General features: G+C 37.7%; 1 protein-coding gene across 1 annotated transcript; it reads right to left on the bottom strand.

The window, feature by feature from the left end:
• Window positions 1–1888: 1888 nt before the first annotated feature.
• LOC592601 (ATP-dependent RNA helicase DDX51) lies at window positions 1889–14367 on the bottom strand. The gene is made up of 14 exons (XM_030993557.1): window positions 14233–14367; window positions 12756–13629; window positions 12025–12175; window positions 11229–11374; window positions 10161–10339; window positions 9455–9563; window positions 9024–9178; window positions 8569–8590; window positions 7715–7942; window positions 6923–7038; window positions 6350–6466; window positions 4788–4953; window positions 3979–4113; window positions 1889–2453 (listed from the first exon to the last, which is right to left on the bottom strand). The coding sequence occupies exons 1-14, from the start codon at window positions 14271–14273 to the stop codon at window positions 2430–2432; spliced, it is 2463 nt and encodes an 820-aa protein (XP_030849417.1). The 5' UTR covers window positions 14274–14367; the 3' UTR covers window positions 1889–2429.
• Between the last annotated feature and the right edge of the window lie 2 nt (window positions 14368–14369).

Genomic DNA, 14369 nt, shown 5'->3' with positions numbered 1-14369 from the left:
GAGAGAATTTTGGGAGGCTGCAAATTAGTTGTGCACATGTATTTTGGACCCGCTGCAACTTGGAAATTTGTGAGTCTGGCAATCCATACAATAAACTATTACAGTAATCTAGTTTACTAGTAACACATGCATGCATGATAATTTTCATGCTGTCCTGATCAAAGTACTTTCGAATGCGTCTCAAATTATAAATCATGAAATAGGCTGATTTGCATATTTTAGTGATATGTGAATCCATATACAGGTGGGTATCAAAAGACACACGGTTGTGTGCAAAGTGGTTAGTGCACCCCTCCCTTCTGTTCATGCACGATGAAGGCTCGGGTTCAATGGAAAACACTGTTTCTCTAATAGAACATTAACTTTAATTTCACTACATTTCTGGCAAAAAGTAGTGTGTAAACACAACAGGGCCCCGTTTCACAAAGCCTTTTTTCAAAGAAAAATCTGCTGTTAACCAATCAGAAGGAAGGATTTCTGTAGCTTATAACAAAAACTGTCATTTAGTTTGTCACCGATGACAAGTTTTGTAAAATGGGGCCCTGGTAATCTCCATAGAGGTCTTGGTGATTGGCTCCACAAGTAGAAGAAAACAAGAAGAAGTAGAAGGTACATGTATACATGTACATGTATAGTGTAAGGGTCCACTGTGGAGTGTGGTGCAATTGCACAGGGGCATCTATCATACTTTTCAGAGGAGATTATATTTTGTTGCTGAATGTAGATTTATAATTATAAATATGAATATATATACTGTCAAATTCATGTTTTGATCTGGTTTTTATTTTTGCAGACCATTTAATGACAGCACACAAAAACACCAAAGTATCTTCCTTTCTCTCCCATTAAACTTTTAAAATCTAGTGCATTTGGCTTTTCATTTGTATTTTCCAGTTTCTTTCTGCTCCTCTCTTTCTCTTCACTCTTCTTTCTCTTCACTCTTCTTTCTCTCTCTCTCTCTCTTCCTCTCTCTCTTCCTATACACTTTCCTCTTGCTACCCCCTCTCTTTTACCTACTCCTCTGTTCAACCTTTCACTCTGTCTCACTCTCTCTAACAACAGTATAATATAAAGACCAACAAAATCGGAATAGAAGCTGTTTCAATCATATTTCATTTAATACAAGATATGAAGAAGAAAAAACACATTTAAACCTGTCTTATTCGTATTCTGACAACTTCTGATTACATCTAAAAATGAGGAGGCATTTGATATGAATATGCAAACATATTTTTTGTTTTGTCTGATTCAAGCACTAGTAATAACAATAGTAATAATGAATTGCATTTATAAAGCGCTTAATACAATGTTTCTAAGCGTTAAACAAAACAAGGTAAACGTAAAGTAAACATATAGCAATAACATTACATAATTCTAATAACAATTACAGATAATTAGCAACTTGCTTTGAACAAAATTGCCACATAAATTTCTATTAAACAAGAAATGCTTAAAAATTTCCTTAAATGACTCTACGGATGGGGATTGATGGATACTAATTCTCGCTACCCTAAATAGGTACGAAAATCTCGAAATTCGCGAGACGAGGTAATTTTCACTCTCTCGGGTCGTCACTACAACTTCCGGTATAGAGTCCCATCCCGCTGGCGCTAGCGCCTGTGTTCGCTGTGCAGAGTTTTCACGCACGCTAAAATCGATGCCAATCAGTGTAATTTGTACAGATCATAATATGCAATGGAAAGCTTCGGGCAGAATTAGTGACTTTAGCACAAAAGGCCGTTAAACTCTACCGTGAAAGAGAGAGTTGTGATCACGAACGCCTGCACAGGAAGCTGTAATGTCGAAAAGCTATCCCATAATGCAATGCGCGTTTTCAGGATTTTCCCCGGATCTCGGCAGAATCGCTATTTGGGGTAGCGAGAATTGCTAATCTATTTCATAATCAAGGGGCTGCAACAACAAAAGCACAATCACCGTAACGATATCGGTTAGGGGACCAGGGTGTATTAGAAATCACCATGGGTTGTTGTCCGGAATGAACGTGATGGAATGACAGGTTTGAGAGGGTCATTTAAATATGATGGAGCATACAGCACCCATGTTTAAGTTCGAATACTATCACAAGAATCTTAAACTTTACACTTTGAGGGCTATCAGCTTGATGCAGTCATCAGGTATACCCTGAAATCTTAGATATGGTTCGCAACATATGGGAAAATAATTCTGAGTTTAGATGGCGACTAATCCATCGACAATATTTCGAGGCGCTGTAAAGATACATTATTACCCCGGTCTTTGGATCAAGGCTTGCCCACACACAATCTGTGCACATTCTCCACTCCCTGGGGAGCATTCTAGCTAGATGCCATTTGAAAGATGGACAATATAGCTTGGATTTTCCCATCCAATGGCAGTTCTAACTTTTTCCTTCAGACTTGTTTTCCTCGTCTTGACTGCTCATGCTGATCTCAATATTGATGTGCTTTTTGCTCCTGTAGAGAAAAAAAAAAATGTATGTAATTATACAATAGAATGATAATGGTGGGTTCTTGTAAAGCACTCATGTCTGTCAGGCTTGACACTCCTGGTGCTCCACAATTATTACCCTGGCTAAATGATGAGTGCAAAGTTTTTCACAATGAACTTTCTTGTATGCTGTGAATATATAGCTCTTTCATTTTATCAAAAGAAGTTCATTTAAAAAGTTGCTTGTTATGGTTATGACCATTGGTGAATTTTTGACATTTTTCATTAAATTAAGGCCGCACAGCACCTTTTAATCAGGTATGCAAACTCAGTAATGCCCCACGGCATGGTAAAACGGACGCTAAATGATGTTGAGGATGATGATAATGATGATGATGAAGATAATGATAATGAAGATAATGATGGTGATGGTGATGAATATATGATGATAATGATGATGACGGTGATGATGATGATGATAATGATGATGATGGTGGTGATGATGATGATGATGATGATGATGATGATGATGATGAAGATAATGATAATGAAGATAATGATGGTGATGGTGATGAATATATGATGATAATGATGGTGGTGGTGATGATGTTGATGATGATGGTGATGATGGTGATGGTGATGATGATGATGGTGATGGTGATGGTGGTGGTGATGATGTTGATGATGATGATGATGATGGTGATGATGGTGATGATGATGATGGTGATGGTGGTGGTGATGATGATGATGATGGTGATGATGGTGATGGTGATGGTGGTGGTGATGATGATGATGATGATGGTGATGATGGTGATGATGATGATGGTGATGGTGATGATGATAATGATGGTGATGATGATGATGGTGATGGTGGTGGTGATGGTGGTGGTGATGATGATGATGATGGTGATGATGATGATGATGATGATGATGGTGATGATGGTGATGATGATGATGGTGATGGTGGTGGTGATGATGATGATGATGGTGATGATGGTGGTGATGATGATGATGGTGATGATGATGATGATGATGGTGATGATGGTGATGATGATGGTGATGGTGGTGGTGATGATGATGATGGTGATGATGGTGATGATGATGATGGTGATGATGATGGTGATGATGATGGTGGTGGTGATGATGGTGATGATGATGATGGTGATGGTGGTGGTGATGATGTTGATGATGGTGGTGGTGATGATGATGGTGGTGATGATGATGATGGTGATGATGATGATGATGATGATAGTGATGATGATGGTGATGGTGATGATGATGATGATGATGGTGATGATGATGATGGTGATGGTGGTGGTGATGATGTTGATGATGGTGGTGGTGATGATGATGGTGGTGATGATGATGATGGTGATGATGATGATGATGATGATGGTGATGATGATGGTGATGGTGATGATGATGATGATGGTGATGATGATGATGATGGTGATGATGGTGATGAAGATGATGATGATGACGATTATTATCATGATTATAAAGATGATCATGATGAAGTAGAGTAATAATAAGATGATTCTATGTACATACCCTCAGCATGGATGAGAGCTTGGTGAGGGCTTCTGTATAGGCTGGCGCGAGAGCTTCAAGATGATTGGATGAAACCGTGTGACGCTGGATGCCATCCTTACCAGCATTCTTCAACATGTGCTTGAAATCATTGACCTATGTGATAATGATTACAAAAAATAAATGAATATCATCACCATTGTCATCCCCATTGCCATACCATCCCCATCACTATCAAAATCAAAATCATCATCACTACCATCATAATAATCATCATTGTAATCATCATCATCATCACCACCACCATCACCATCATAATAATCATCATCATCACCATCATCATCATCACCACCACCATTCTCATGATAATCATCATCATCACCACCATCACCATCATAATAATCATTGTAATCATCATCATTGTAACCATCACCACCACCATCATAATCACCACCACCACCACCACCATCGTCATCATCATCATCACCATAATAATAATAGGCATTTATATAGCGCCATCTATCTAGATGATTCTATTCCAAAGCGCACAAGAAAAATAGAAAGAATGAGAGAGTTTGGATGAGTGTCATAGTGCCAAAAAAAGGTATTGTTAAAAAAAGATAAGATTTCAGCTTGGATTTTAAGGTCTCTCAAGAAATTATTATTCTCAAATTAAATGGTAAATTATTCCAAACAGAAGGTGTTGCTGTTCCCTTTGTGTGGGGTTAGACATTTCGTGACATTACTGACCCTACTCAAACAAACGCTTGTACCCGGCACACAACAAAACTATCATCATCATCATCATCCGTCAAACAGATACCACTTGCCTCTTTCTTTCTGATGAATGAGAATGCGGTCCCTCCCCGCCCCGCCCTAGCTGTCCGTCCGACCCTGTGGATGTACGTCTTGAGGTGCGGTGGTAGATCGTATGATATGACACATCTAACGTTCTCAATGTCCATTCCTCGAGCCATCGCATCGGAACACACGAGGCTAAAACAAGAACAGAGGAAATTAAAGATAAAGACCAGTTCTGGTCATGCGATTGAATTGTGAAAGAAACGTGGAATCGATCAGAAAAGGTTGTTCATCTGGCATATAAGTATTGGTGTGTACTGCTAGGTTCTGGAATCATCAAAATGATAGGAAATTTGGCACAGTCTTGGTAAAGTTACAAGCACTGTACACAGAAAGATGTATATGGGACTACGCGTCACATGCGTTATATCCATCAGGTCCAAATAGATATAATCATTTACCAAATATATCAATTAGTAGGTTTTAGTAGTTTCTCGGCAAAATTTGTATCATCACGTATTATTCAATACATATTCTTTCACATGAATGGTAATAACAGCTTCCATTTTATTTTTTGAAAGAGGGGCGTTTCCCAAACTGGCCTTTACCTTTAAGTTTAAAGAGAGGTTGAGTTCTAGCACAGGTGTAAAAATTATCTGTAATGATGGTTATTGGTACTGATGAGTATACATTTATGTGTATGTGTTCATTATAATGATCATGATAGTGGTGATGGTGATGACATTGATGATGATAATAATGATTATGATGGTGATGAAAGTGAAGATTATAACACTGGTGACCGAGGTAATGATACTGTAAGTGCTATGCTCAGTGACGGTGACACGACATTTGCTCCTGCGACAATTGCTCTGGGCTTTATTTCGTCTAAGATGTAGGGTTAGGGTTAGGGTTTCAATAGGGTTTTATGTTAGGTTTAGGGTTAGGTTTAGGGTAGGGTATAGTGTTGAATCCAGGGTTGAAGTTAGCCATTCGATTAGTGTATGAAATTTACAGCGGAGCAATTGTCGCCGGAGCAAATGTCATGGAATCTCAGTGACTTGAAACTGGAAAGACACTATATATGTCATCACTGTTATGATGATGACGATGATGCCATTTATCCAGTCATATGAAACTACCATAACCAGATGATATTGGTTTAATAAAAGAGATGCATGCCATTCTAGACAATAGAATTAAAATTTAAACAAAATAAGCTTCCGCTTGCAGTACACAATCAACAAGAACCCCCCCCCCCCCCTAAAAAAAAAAAATCATCAACTGTTTCAAAGCCAACACAGAGAAGAATAACAAACAATAAACCTTTTGCTTGATACAATTTACTGTGAACTGTGTTAATTTTGCGTGATCATTTTTTTCGTGCCGAGCGATCCCAAAACATATTCGTTGGTTCTTAAATTCACGTTGCACGCAATTCAGCCCGTTCAAAACACACATAATAAGTCATGCTTATATTTTTGCGAGTTCTAAATTTCGCGCTTGCCGATCTTAGCGTGAAATTTGCGAAAATGAAAGTACAACTATTTCCGCGTTTTACAGTTATAGTAGGATCAATATTGTGACTTACATCTGAATCTTGCCAGCTTTGAACTGTTTGAGGATGTTCTGTCTTTCTGATTGACTGAGATTAGATGAGAACTCTGATACCTCTACGTCTCCCATCAGCTTCAACAGGAGATACAACCTGGAACAAATAGTAAGAGAAATTACCATCACTAATATTTTCTCTCTCTCTTTCCCTCCATCTCCTCCTAAGTTCCCAATGTGTCGTCTGAACATTTTAAGTGCTCTACCGACCTTGTTTGTGAATATCTTTCTTGCATTATCTGTTGCCGTCTTCAAAGCTCTGTTGAAGATGCATTTGTTTTCAGAATCTTTTGAATAGGTCTTGAAGTAGCACCGTTAAGAGGTTTTTTATCTTCATCCCAGCGCAGTAGAGTATATTTACACAGTAGCTGCGCTATATAAATTTATTTAACTGTTATTATTATTATGTATTAATTTCTTTCTTCCTCCCCTTCACTGTGTTCATCTGTCGCCTCTTTCCTTTTCTCTCTCTGTCTCTCTTTTCTGTCCTACTCCTTTCCTCTATCTATCTCCCTTATTCCTCCCATACACTCTCTCTATACACAATGCTTACCTATGAGTTGTCTGTACACTGTTTGTGAAGCAGAGGACTTGTTTGAAGTACAGATTGAGTAGAAAATGCTGCAGAACCAGAGGTTTCTCACCGGCCGTACATTGGACAAAGTATTCCTACAAAAAAAAATAATAATCATTAGCAGCAAAATATACATGTGTCAAACTAAAATAAGGAGGGAGATTTAAAACAACTTCTGATATGCGCAGTGATAAACTGATTGGGTCATTCAATGTCCCAGCCATGAAACAAACTTTAAATGGTATCTCTCAAGTCTCAAAATGGACGACAGCCATAGGTGATCTGTAGCGGTCACCTATTATAACATTGTGTCGTGGAACCTGTCTAGAGAGGGCACCTGTCTACAGAGGCCCATTTTCAATGTTTCTCTTGGCTTGTCATCGCAGACGGTTTGACAATTTTAAATAATATGAATCAACTATCAAAGCCTGTTCACAGGTGATATATAGTAATTGACTATGGCCAAATACAAGCTACTTTCATGTTGGGGTGAAAAAAGGTATATCTATGAGTCACAAAGGCTTCTGGGTATTCTCACTTTATATCTGGTATATTATAAGATAAAGAAATGTGAGACACTTAACGTTCTTGTCAGTTTCCATATTGGAACAAGGTTTCTCAACAGTACTGAATAGACAAGAGTTGATGGTTTCTTTCTTCAGTTGTGGTATTTGTTTTTGAACTTTGTTTTCTTGTCTTTCTTTGCTATTGTTAAACTCCTTTATGTTCCTTAAAATGGAATTTAAAAATACTAATGAAATAGAAACCTACCGATAAACCAACAGGAGTTGTATACTTTCCAACAAAGTCAGTCCTTCCTTCATCCTTCTCCTTCCCTTCCTCCTTCACTCCTTCCTTCTCTCCATCAAGGTGCCAAGCCGAGATGGGAGGGGCTCTACTGCTTGTTGCCGTGGTGATGAGACGGGGTTGGAATAACCGTAGCTGGGTCAGTTTCTCGGGATTCTGGGAGAGCGTCGCTGAGAACAGCAACTTCTGAAGCTGTGGAGAACCAGGGGCACGTTTCATGAAACTTGTTATCAATAACAACTGCTAAATTTCTATTAAAAATTTGCTCTCAGCCAATCAGATGCCATGGTTTCAGTAGCTTTTAACAGTAGCTTGTAACTTGTTATTGATATCAAGTTTGCTCTCAGCCAATCAGATGCCATGGTTTCAGTAGCTTATAACAATAGCTTGTAACTTGTTAGTGATAACAAGTTTTAGGAAAACAGGGCCCAGAACAAAATATGGAAGTAAAATGGAGGAGTGCACAGGAAATAATCATTCTGAGATGAACACATTTAAAAGTCATGATGAGGCAAAACGAAGCAAAAGTTCTAGTTGCCTCAAGGATCCATAAGGTCCTCAAGATCCTTTTCTGGCCGGCATGTCAGTGTCAGCTATGACCTAATAAACATTAAGTAAACTTCTAACTTATTGCGACTGGTATTTTTTCATTAATGTTGCAACTCAGTAGTTGAAATTAAATTTTGTGTTATTAGAAATTTTATTCAAAAGAAGATTATGTATATCTAATTTACACAAAAGTTCAAGGCATCATATATATTTTGCTGACGGGCTCCATCTCAATTTTTCAACATTGCTAAACTCTCTGTAGTACTTACCGGAAGTTGAAACGATGATGATCTGAAGAAGAAAAAAAAGATACAAAGAAAGCAACATGAAAGCTTAAATATATTGAGATAAATAATTAAATACCTCAAATTTGCCATGGTATACCGATGCAGTTTACTACAGGTTTTTGTTTTTGTAATAAATTAATGGTAAGTAGCTATGTCAAAAAAGAATTCATTTATCTGTGCGTTATAACTGTGAAGCACACACAACTTTGGCGGTTCAGGCTAGCCCTTTGTGTTTGATTATATTAAAAACATAACAGACTTTGAACTGAATTGCCATGTCTTTTCTACACTTATTCAACCTTTGGTCTTAATTTATTAGCATCATGTTGTTTTTCTTTTTCAATTACATTTTTTTTTAGAAACATGCACTTGGCTTAAAAATTGTTTGATCTCAAATTTAGAATCCCTGTGAGTACATGAGATATATAAAGATTTACCTATTGATCGTCAATGGACCAGGCCTCTGTCTATTAGAAGTGAATGTTGGAAGGGTTGTTCCATTATCATACAGAGGAGTGTAAGCTGATTTTTCAACTTGAGCAATCCAGTCTTGGGAGATGTGTTCCATCAAACGATCTGCTTCATCTATGACCTGAATGCATCAAATGTAGGGTAGAGTAACATTAAATTCCTTTCTTCAATAACATACATGCACATATATGGTGGTGTTGACGATGGTGTTCAGAATCATGGTGGTGATGAGGAGGACAAAAAAGAAGAGGAGGAGGAAGAAAAAGAGGAAGGGGAGGGGAAGGAAAAGACAGAGGAGGAAGGGAGGAGGAAGAGGATGATGATGGTGATGAATCATGATGGGTCACAATTTGCTCAATTTAGGTTTGATAAATAATAACAAGAAATATATACAAACCAGGAAACGAAGATGTTGTAGATTGAAGCCAGCAGTCTGACTGATGTTGTCCACAAGTCTACCAGGGGTTGCCACGACGATATCAGCCAGAGAATGAAGTTCTCCATCACTAAAAAAGAATCCATAAAAATAGTTTAACTAAGACAGAGGAAAGAAAGTGATATCCCTGAACCCAACTCTAAACTCCATATTTCCATTCAAAATGAAGTGTTCTTGAATTTTGCAGATGGTTCATATTTGCAAAACTTTCATGGCAAAAAAACAATTGCATTACAAGTGACACAATCCAGGACCTTTGCAATTCATAAAAGTTTTCATCCGGTTTCAACAAATTGATTTGTTTATTAAATTTAAAGTTTCTAATTTTGCAGTGCATGTATATATTTGTGGCTATGATTCATTTATACTCTCTTTCTATCTTTCATCTTGCACCTGAACTAGCAAGTAGCACGTCAATTACAAAGTTTGTTCTTGTTTACATCAAAATCAATAAGTTAGTTTGTAATGACTTTAATGTATTGTAAAAGGAATTTAAGAAAAAAAAACACACCTAAAATCAAATCAAATCAAATACCAAGCTTGCATGTACAAACTTGCTTCAGCACAAGAACAAAACCATACAAATGAACAGACAAAGAAACAAACAGATACATAAACAATCAATCAAAAAAACATAAACACAAACAAAAACAATATTTTCACATACATCTCTCTGACCAGTAGACTCTGTTCCTGAGCGAACTTCTTGGTTCCTCCGATCAGCACAGGTTTGAGGGGTGTGGCCTTACACAGCGCACTGATGATCTTATAGACCTGGGTCGCGAGGTCACGGGTCGGAAGGACGACGAGAGCTCGCACCCGACACACCACTCGGTTCATCAAAGCCTATATAAGGGAACAATTTGAGGACAAAAAATCATTGTGAATATTTTGTAAGCCAATTTTCCCCAAGGTATATATGTTCATTTCTAAGCCTCCCTAATTCAATGAAAGGCCAAATTTACATTTGAAAGTCAATATTCAGTGGTGCTTTTGAAATTTTACAATTGAAACTGTTGGACTTCAATACTGGACCTTATCTCACCTTGTGTTTTTGCCAGGATACAAGACCATTGCTACCAATACCAAGCTAAGGGCACTTCAGAAAATGTGCCCAGGGCAATTTCTCTTCTCCACCCCCCTCCCCGACAAGGGCACTTACAAGGGAACTTAATATGGCAATGTTTACTAGCAACCTCAAAATTGTCTTGATCCTGCTAAACAACTTTGCTGTTATGCCATAAAGACCAACTTAAAGTAATGAATGTCAATGCAACTTTCGTCCTGCAAAATTGTCTCGGTCACCCTTCCCCTTTCCCAATGCCAGGGTGAGCACTGAAGGATCAACTAAGAGAGCACTGTCCTATCTTTTTCCATTTGAAATTAGCAGGGGTTAACAATGTTCTGCTGAGTAGCCTGGGGGTGTTTCACAAAGATCCTAAGTCGAACTTAACTCTAAGTTGGACTTAAACATTATGGAGAGCCATTTGTAGCCTTAAAATAAAATATTTTATAAAGCAACAATTGAAGTATTTTAGACTTTTCATAAATTCCACTTCAAGAACATGAATAAAATCTCCTTGATAATAGAAAATATGAATGATTTAAATCAACATTCTATTCCTTTTAAAATAACTTTTACAAAATATTTTCAAAGATGCTTTCCATAATTTTAAAGTCTAACTTAGAGATAAGTTGAACTTAGGATCTTTGTGAAGCACTCCTCTGGTCTTACCTGTATGATAGGGATAGCATAGGCTAGTGTCTTGCCACTACCAGTAGGAGCTGAGATGCACAGGTCCCGAGGTCTGTACCCAGCATGGCCCGTGTGTATGCCGTCACGCAGAGACTCTAGGAGAACGGGGATCACATGCTGCTGGACTGGGAGAAGATGAAAAAGTAAAGGATGAAAAGACACTACTATATATGAATGTATGATTGAGATACCAGTGGGGTGCTTCACAAAACCTGTCATTAGTGACAAATGACAGTTGTTGTTACAAGCTACTGAAATCCTTGCTTCTGATTGGTTATCAGCAGATTTGTCACTGATTTGAATCATGAATTGAAAAAGGCTTTGTGAAACACCCTCTAGAAGTGGGAAATTGACGGAGAGACACACATTAACGGACTGATAGAAGAGACAAATAGAAAGGAAAAGAGAGAAACAAAGAAAATACATTGTACAGAGGTCTTTGTTCATATAAGGAGAAAGTGATGATAGAAAGACAGACAGATAACATATACCAGAGAGAGAGAGAGAGAGAGAGAGAGAGAAAGAAAGAGAGAAGCAGAATATAGGCTCAAGGAGAATAGGAATGATGTGCTGCTGCACTTAACGGAAACAGGATACAATGTCAAAATTAGATTAAAAGCAATATAGAGAAGAAAAAAAGATATTTCTTGGAGGACAAAAGAATAGAGATAAAAGAATGCTCACGCAACCCATCTTGATTTAGTGGGGAATAACAACTAGACACTGAAACGATGCATGAGTGACAAATCACTTGATCATTATATCTAAATCTGACCTGGAAAAAATTTCTCCACTCCCATATAAGCCAATGCTGTGACTAGTCTCTCATCCAGACCCTTGATGGAGTTGACTGGTTGTAAGTCGTTAGTCAGACTCTGCTGGATGACAGAGGGTCTGGCTAGCCAATCAGGGAGAGCCTCTTGAACCTGTTGCAAAAAAAAGAAGGATATTCAGGTTAGACAATAGCACTTGGGCAATAGTTATAGACTAGAATAGAATCACATAAACAGAATTTTCTGCATTCAAATCTGAATGATTTAATTGCAATAGATGGGCTTGTTTGAACCAACACAATCTAAACAAACTAGTAGAACCTTAGCAGAAATAACATTCAAAATGGTGAGAGCTTCATGAACCTGTTAAAAAAGTGATGTTTATATTAGATATAAAATAAAAGTTCTTTAAACAATATTTGTGGAATCCTTCTTGAAAATTACAAAGGAAAACAATCTCCCAGGAAGCATTACATTTATAAAAGAAAACAAGTTTGTTTAAATGTTTTTGTGTGATTTATTGTGGGGTCATTTTCAATAAGTCTTTTACCTGCTTCTTAGAATTCTTAAACTAGTAATATTCACAACATTAATTTTCTAGTAATTCTTGTTTTTATAGAGGAAAATAAATGATTTAATATGATTCAAAATTTGAGCAGGCTCGAAGCCTCTAATAATTAAATTACTACAATTACACTTTTTATTCCGATATCAGGAATTAGGATAGTATTACCTTCTTCTTCTTGTGTTTCCTCTCAAAGTCACCAAGTATAACAAAGTTGTGTGGTTCCTTGTCATCTTCTGATTCTACCTTCTCCTCTTCTACCGTTCCTCCATCTTCTTCTTCCTCCTCCTTGTCTACCTCCATTTGTTCTTCCTCCTCTTCTTCTTTCCTGCTTTCATCCTTACTCACCATGTTGAGTTCCTCATCTTTGGTTGTTTGATTTTTGTCTGTCCTATCTTTCTTCCCAACATTCTTTTTCAGTTTTTCTTTTATCCTTTTGGTACCAGAAGGAGAAAGATCCAGCGATTCTCCATCTTTCATTTCAAGTCTTGTTTTCTTTGACATTTCACTTATCTCACTCCTGTCCTCACCCTCTTTCACCTTCCCTTCCTCATTTTTCCTCTTCCCCTTTTTCTTTTTTATAGTCACGACTGAATCCTTCGGCACGAGTCCTTGATCGATGACTCTCTGCTTCCTCTCTTTAGCGGTAAGCATCACAGCATCCCTAACCGCCACAGTAACATCTTCATCCCTCTTTTCATCTTCTTTTATCATCTCTCCAACCTGGGGCAACAACGTGTCCCCTCCATCATCACCATGCCCTACAGCATCACTGCTTTCTTGTTGCACAACCAACTTCTTCTTCTTCTTCTTCCGTTTGACAGAATCTGTCCCAGGGGTTTGTGAAGATGGCGACTCATCTTTGGCTGTTCTCCTTGGTGTTGCATGTTTGACCTTTGACTCTTGGGCTGGAGACGACTCTTTTAGTTTAAGCGGTGTCTGCTTCCGTTGTTCCTCTCTTGCCTTGGCCTTGGCATTGATCTTGTCTAGGATGCTTTGCCCTGGGCTTGCTCCAGACTCCACAGGGGATTCCCCCAAATATCTGGATACATCAAATGAGAAGGGTGTGAACAGCAAGAAAAGATGGGAAAGAATGATTAATGTTTAAAAAGATGTCAACATTTTAATAATCAAATTATAAATGTTAGTAATTTAGACTCCCAACTCCACCCCCCCCCCCCCATCCTCTGGCCTCTAGAATTCTCCTCCTCCTCCTCTTGTTCTTCTTTCATTTCTTGCTTTTTCTACTTTTCTACTTTTTCTTCTTCCTTCTTCATCTCCTCCTTCCCCTTTTTTCTTCTTTTTTAACCATTTTAAAAGTCAAGTTTATTAAATTTCTTTTAATTATTTTTCTTCTCCCTTTTCCCTTCTTCTTCTTTCTATATTACATTCCTATCTTTCTCTTTTCCTAGTTATTTGGCCAATGACAATTAGGCTAATTACTTATGGAATGTCAAGGCACAGTGAGTGAGTAAATTCTAATTTTAATGCTAGACATACACCAAAATGGGTAGGTGGGACGTTGGACTTACTATTAAACTAACAGTAACACGTGCACGTGGTAAACATATATTCATTACAAAGGCAATATAATATAAATTCAACCAAAATGAATATTATCCTGTATTTCTAGATATTCTCTTACCTATTAACTGTAAATAAAGACATTATATGATCGCTCAGCATGTAAATATCTTCAAGAAATTTCTCTAGCTGATCAATTTTACTTCTATGGGCGCAGCCATCTTGTTCGTGACGTCTTGCACTTTTATCCAATCAGAA

Source organism: Strongylocentrotus purpuratus, unplaced genomic scaffold (assembly GCF_000002235.5).
Source record: "Strongylocentrotus purpuratus isolate Spur 01 unplaced genomic scaffold, Spur_5.0 spur5_scaffold_20, whole genome shotgun sequence".
Classification (NCBI taxonomy): domain Eukaryota; kingdom Metazoa; phylum Echinodermata; class Echinoidea; order Camarodonta; family Strongylocentrotidae; genus Strongylocentrotus; species Strongylocentrotus purpuratus.
The sequence above is the reverse complement of the archived record's forward strand: the minus strand, read 5'-3'. Positions and strand labels throughout refer to the sequence as shown.